We start from the raw sequence: 6,904 nt of genomic DNA, 5'->3' as shown, positions 1-6,904 counted from the left end.
TGCACAATCGAAGTGCCCTAGAGATTTTTTTGTCAGAGGTCGCATTTAGACAGTGTGCCAAAGTCTTTTAAATTAGTATTGGTTTTATCCGCGCTTCAAAATAGCTGACATGCTCTTAACGAAACAGATTCTTCTTCCCCTGCTCATGGAACCCATTTTAAGGTCTCCCTAGACAAGCAAATTCGGGCTGCCTTGTTAAGAAGCCGTTTTGCTGAAACAATTTTGAAAGTTAAAAATATGTTATATTAAATATCAAATTAGGTAACTTAATTGGTTTTCTCATTTCTGCATACACCAGAGTGGCTGTAATCTCACTATGGGACTGTGTGCAACCTCAGGAACCTGTTCTGCGTGAGCCTCAAGGGTTGTCATTAATTATGAACCTGTATATGTATTTTTGCACAGCGTACACCACAAATCAAAACTGAAATGCTATTCTGGTGGACTGATATTTTATATATATGTTCATTATCATTGATTTCCTTTACCACCAGGTCTCTGTTAGCCGTTATATTGTCGTATTTATCATGACTCCATTGACAGAAAAGTTGGACTCCTCTGGAAACTTCTCGCAGAATGCAGGCCGCAGCTTTCACATTATAATTAGAGGAATAATTTATGGAGGATTTGGCAGTCGATTTAGCACATGACTGAATTTGGAGGAGCAGCTGGGTTTGAATTGGCTGGAGGTTTTTGTCCAACCATTGAGCAGCGTGGTGAGCAGTGTGGTCAGCAGTATGAGTAGAGCAGAGTAGTGTGAGCAGTGTGGGCAGCAGTGAGAGCAGCGAGCAGTGAACAGTGAGCAGTGAGTAGTGTGAGAGCAAGGAGTTTTTATGCAGCAGAAGTATCAAGCAGCGAGCAAGCAGCAGCAAATGCATTCAAACATGACAAAGGAACCAGAAATTTCAGAACATGTGGAGACAAATGATTTAGGACAAGTGAAAATTGCCTCATCTGCCAAAGCTGGGAAGTGGGTTTGGGTCAATGTCAAACAATATCGAGGCATTTTAAAATGAAGAATAGCCCATCTAAAATGGGAGCAAGCAAAGAAGAAACGGTCTCAAAAGAAAAGTAATCGAGCCCTTCGCAAAAAGCACTCAAACAAGTCTCCTCCACAAGCACGTGGCAACAAGAAGTCCAAAGGAAAAGTCATTGATGATTTTGCCTTATATAGTCCCACATCCACACCTCTCACCTAGTCATCTGATCTTTATGTGAAAGAATTGTTAAATGCAAAACAAAGGTTGGAGGTTTTAGAAGCTAAAGGGCAGGAAAGAGATCATAAAATTCATATAATAACGGCTGAGAACAATGTGTTAGCAGAAAGCAATAAAATTTTAAAAGAACAAGTGGCATTGCTACAGGAATCTCTCTTGATAGGGAAGATAGAATGGCAACACATGAAGGCAGATGTGCAAAACATAAATAAATATATAGTGGAAAGTATAGAGGTGGTGAATGTGAAATCATCCCAGGATAAAGGGAAAACGATTGCCCAAATAAACAACCATGAAGAGAACACGAGAGAAGAAACAAAAGGAGATTCCACCAAAGTTTCCAAAACTTGGGCTCAAGTTATTAGCAATTCTGCTAATAAGGAAGGAGAAACAAATATTCAGGTTGACAACATGCAAGATAGTGAAGGCAAGGAAAGACAAAATAGGGCAGCAAACATAATTATTAAAGGGGTGAAAAACTATGGGAAAAATGAATGTACTCTTGACCTTGCAAAAGACTTCTTGAAAGACAAGTTGCTATGGCAAGGACAAATATGCCAAGCATGGAGGGTGCGTAAGTTTAACGGGGAGAGAGCCAGGCCCATAAAAGTCATTATGCCTAGCTTGCGTGATAAATATATTATTCTAAGCAAGAAACATCTCTTGAGGGGTTCTCGTTTTTTCCTAGAAGAAGATTTAACTGTAAAACAACAGGAGGAAAGAAGGGAGGAAATTTTAAAGGTTAGGGCAGTGAAAGATGAAGGAAAGAGAGAATGGATTTATAAAGGCAAAGTTGTGATAGCGCAATTTGGACCTCCTTCCATAACAGAGCAACGAGATGGTAATAAAGAAGAGGCAACAAACTCTTCAACGGGAAATCAAAAAGCAAGGTCGGTATGGGAAAATAGGGACAAAGACTCAAATGTGAATCTTGCATGTCAAAATAAATAGCAATCAAGTCATACCCAGGTTTCCTTAAGATTAGTTTGTTGGAACTCCAGAGGTTACCCATGGAGACGAGGACCTGGGTTAGGGCCTATTACAGAAAATAGAGACATAATTTGCCTCATAAAAACACATGAGCATGAAGGGTGCAAGACACCTTTGTTTGAAGGATACTGGAACAAGGCAGCAAGGAATGGCAAAGGGCACAGGGGTATCATGGTTTTAGTAAGGGAGAAAGCAGGTCGTCTTATTCAATTAGAAAAAGAAGACTCAAATAAGTAATTCATTTGGTTTAAAATATCAGAAAATGGAAACCACATCAGAATTGCAGCGTGCTATTTTGCGCCATAGGTTTCAAAAATCTACAAAGGTAGAGGGCTTGACCACAAAGATCCATTTGCAGCTTTAAAAGCAGATATTGCAACATATTCGTAGCTAGGTGAAGTCCTTATAATGGGTGATTTCAATGTTAGGACTGCAAGTTAGCAAGCTAGCATTCTTTGTTGTAAAGATGATTGTGACCCTATTTGGCTTACAGAAGAAAGTAATCATCAGTGGGAAAGAATTTCAGAGGACAAGGGCTGCAATCTCTTTGGTGAACAATTGCTTACTCTATGTGGGGCCTTTGATTTAGTCATTTGTAATGGCTTGACTAGATGGGAAAAGATTGGTAATTTCACTTGCAGGACTTACAATGGAGCAAGTGTGGTAGATTATGTAATTTTCTTACATGGTTTGTGTGAGAAAATGGAAGAAGTTTTGGTTGGAGATCAGCTGTGGGATTTGAAATCAGATCACAAGCCAATTTATTTATGTTTCTCTTGGATTGGAAAAAAACAATTAGAGTAAAAAATTCAGCATGTCCAACAAAATCTCCCACAGGGCAGAATTCTTTTGATGCCAGAAAATTGTAATACCTTCAAAATGACGCTAGAGAGGCTCTTTGAGAATGAGAAAATTACAATTCACAGCCTTCATAGTCATGAATTAACACATTTAATTCAATGCGCACTTGCAAAGTGCAAAAGAACAAACTTTAAGAAGGCTTAAACAAATTTCTTTCTGGTTAATGCTTGGTTTGACGAGGAATGAAAAAGGCAAGGAGAATGTGGAAAGAGTCAAACAAGGATAACATAAAGCTCAAATCGTACAAGCAGTGATTAAGCAAGAAAAAGGTTGATTTCATGGTTTCAAAGAAGGAAGAACTAATCTTCCTTGGGAAAAATAATCCCAAATTATTTTGGAAGGAGCTCCAACCGAAAAAGATACAAATTGGAAATAATATTATAGCTTCTAAATGGTTTGACTATGCAAGGCAACTCTATGAGCAGGTTCCCAAGGTTGACCCTCCCCCTTGGTCAACACTGATACTGAACTCTTCACGGTACAAGAGGTAGAGATGGGTATCAAGAAGTTGGGTGTTGGAAAAGCAAAAGACTTAGCTAAACTCCAAGCAAAATATCTAAAGTGGGGCTCAAAGATTCTTGCACCTCACATTACAAAAATCTTCAACAACATCATACAACAAGGGCTCCCCACATATCGGTCAACTAGTCTGGCAATACCTCTTTTCAAGAGCGGTGACGTCAATAATCCCTCCAATTATAGGACCATCATGATAAACCCTTTGTTTGCAAAGCTATTTGGAAGCATGCTAGAAAACAAAATTAGCAAGTGGGTAGAAGAAAGAGATAAGCGTGCTAAAGGGCAAGCAAGTTTTAGACCTAAAGATTCCACAGTTGATCATTGCATAACTTTAAGGCACATCATTGAAAAAGTTTGGGAGAAAAAGGAAGAAGTCTGTTGTTGCTTTGTTGACTTCAAAAAAGCGTTTGACTCGGTTCCTAGGGATAAACTTTGCCAGAGAATGGAGGAACTTGGGGTTCCTAAACATTTGAGAGCAGTTGTGCATAGGTTGTATGAAGATGTGAAAGTCAAAATTAGAACTTCAGCAGGCATTTCTGAAAGTTTTAGAAGCGATATCGGGATCAAGCAAGGTTGCCCACTGTCTCCTACCCTTTTTGGTTTATATACCGACAAGCTTGAGGAGTGGTTAAATTCGCAAGGGGGTGATGGTATCTATTTGTGCAAGTTTGTTATAAGGCTTCTTTTGTATGCAGATGACCTTATTCTGATTGCTAAATCGGCTCTTGGTTTGCAAGAGCACTTACTATCCCTTGAGCATTTTTGTAGAAGTGTGGGGATGCAAGTTAATATCAGCAAAACGAAAGTAGTGGTCTTCTCTAAGAAAAGAAAACATACCCAGAATCAGTTCTACTTTGAAGGCAACATTCTGGAAGAAGTTGCAGATTACAAATACCTCGGGATTGACTTCAACAAAAATCTAAGCTGAAATGGTTGTAGAAAGAAAATAACTTTGGGGGGTTGGAAAGCATGTTATGCTTTTCAAAATAGGTGTAGAGAGGCAGAGTTATGGGACTGGAAGACCACTCAAACTCTTTTTGGGCTTCTAGTGATTCTCTATGGTTGTGAACTGTGGGCTAGCAGTACCTCCAACATGTAGTGGAGACAAATTGAGAAAATTCAGAAGCGTTTGATTACAAACAAATTTAAGATTAAAAGTGCAGTTCCTTATGATATCTTGTTAAGTGAAACAGGGACCGCTCCTATTGAAGCAATTGCTATGGTGCGAGTCATAAGGTATTTAAAAAAAATTGAGCAAATGAAAGAGGGTAGATGGCCTAAGGTTGTCTTTAATGATAGATTGTGCGAGAGCAAAAAAACTTCGATGTAGCAAAATAACAAATGGTTTAGTAAATGGGATATTTGCTTGAACGCATGTCCCATAAACAACAAAGAGATAAAAGCTTTTGTTATGGAAAAGTTCCACAAACGTACTTGGGATAAGGAGCTAGGAAGAAAGAAAAATTACTATATTGAAGTGTTTAATCCCACTCATAATCATCAACCAAAAGCATACATAGAGGCCAATATCTCTTGGAGAGCCAAAATTCTTATTGCTCAATTAAGGACTAATTCTCATCAACTTCGTTGTGAAACAGGGCGCTGGAAAAGGCCAAAGGAAGTGTGGGAGGAAAGGGTATGCATTTTTTGTTCTTCCAGAAAAGTGGAAACAGAAAAACATTTCATTTTAGAATGTGAGGCCTTCAAAGACAACAGGGAAAGTTATGCAGATATGCTGGCAGCTAGCTCTTGGGATAATCTATTTAGCGAGGGGTTTGTCAAGAAGTTGGGAGCATTTATTGTGAAGCTTCACAGAAAAAGGGCCGAATACATCAAGCAGATGAAGAAGCAATTTGTCCCATAGGCTATCTTTAGCCTCGTGGACGTTAAAATAATTTCTTTCTTTCTAATAATAATATAATATTTATTTTTAAGGTCACGGCCAAGCCAAACACCAAATTGGTGTATGAGACCCCCTTGTTTGTGGGACAAGGGACCCACCTCCACGCAGCGATTTGACTACTAAGTCTATGAAGGCATACATACATACACCCCCTTGTTTGTGGGACAAGGAACCCACCTCCACGGAGCGATTTGACTACTAAGTCTACGAAGGCATACATACTCTACCCCCTCTGGTTTTGAACTTGTGACCTTTTAGAAGGAAACACATGTTCTTAACCATTAGGCCCACTCAAACTATATACCATCAAAAAATTAGTTTAAATAACACAAATCAAAATTTCCACCTAATTCCAAAAAAATCTAAAAAATCACATTAAAAACAACTCCCAAAATTTTGCCCCTACCCTATTTAAGTGAGGAGACCTCCACAAACTGTAAATATCATCTCTTCGGCAATGGATACGGAGTTTGACGCTCATATCTATGGCCCTCGCGCGAAATTTGAGGGTTACAGTGCTTTCATTCCCATGGAGGACGAAGAAAAAGAAGAACATCCCCAATCTCGCTCTCACCGCAGAGAATTGGTGGAAAAAATGTCGTCATACACAGCGCCCAAGCATCTCATCTCAGAATTACAGGCCGTCCATAGAGAAGAAGACGAAGAAAACGACAACAGCGGCCAGATTAATAAAGCTTTTGGAAAACGCGAGCGTATAATTGACAGAGAAAACGATTACAGAAGACGCAGGCTTAACAGGAAACTATCCCCTCCCAGGCACGACCCCTTTGCTGCGGGCGAACGATCTCCCTGCGCTGACGTTTCGACTTATGCCGATGTTATGCGAGAACAGGCCCTAATCAGACTCGAACACGAAACCCAGCGGCTTATTTCCCAGAAGCGAAAACAAGAGGGTTCTGAATTTAGGGGAAAACAATCCGAGACCAAATTTAAGAGCCACGAGAATAAATCAGGCGATGTAAAGGAAATTAAATACAGTCAGGAGAAGAGGAGCACGCACTCTTCCAGAAGAAGGCATAAACTCTCCCATTCATCTAAAGACAAGTGCTCTTGAAGAGATTTTGTATTGCATTTGACGAATACCTTCTGGGTAATTCCAGTTCCTGTTCTATCGGATGTTGAAATATGTATTTCCAATGTAACCCAGGATTGTTTTTCGGGTCGGGTCTAGGGTTTTTCGGAAGTGCTACCAGAGAGTTGTCATTATAGTGACAATCGTGTTTTGTCCACAGGGTCTATATCTACACCTGTAATAATTTATTTTGTATCTTAGGTTGCTATTGCACAATAGCTTGATCTGGTTCAGTATGCAGTTTCTGTAATTGTAATTTTAGGGTTAGGTCGATAAAAAAAGGGCTTCACACCCGGATGTATACAAAGGAGATGACATTCA

At 39.5% G+C, this 6,904-nt stretch overlaps 1 protein-coding gene across 1 annotated transcript; it reads left to right on the top strand.

Annotated features, from left to right (window-relative positions):
- Window positions 1–5,911: 5,911 nt before the first annotated feature.
- Window positions 5,912–6,568, top strand: LOC149252419 (uncharacterized). Its single transcript, XM_089456662.1, has one exon. It carries the CDS (start codon window positions 5,948–5,950, stop codon window positions 6,563–6,565), a length of 618 nt encoding a protein of 205 aa, XP_089312788.1. The 5' UTR covers window positions 5,912–5,947; the 3' UTR covers window positions 6,566–6,568.
- Window positions 6,569–6,904: the final 336 nt, after the last annotated feature.

Source organism: Pinus tabuliformis, chromosome 7 (assembly GCF_031772625.1).
Source record: "Pinus tabuliformis cultivar Carrire ecotype Pingquan chromosome 7, CPIR1, whole genome shotgun sequence".
NCBI classification, from domain to species: domain Eukaryota; kingdom Viridiplantae; phylum Streptophyta; class Pinopsida; order Pinales; family Pinaceae; genus Pinus; species Pinus tabuliformis.
The sequence above is the reverse complement of the archived record's forward strand: the minus strand, read 5'-3'. Positions and strand labels throughout refer to the sequence as shown.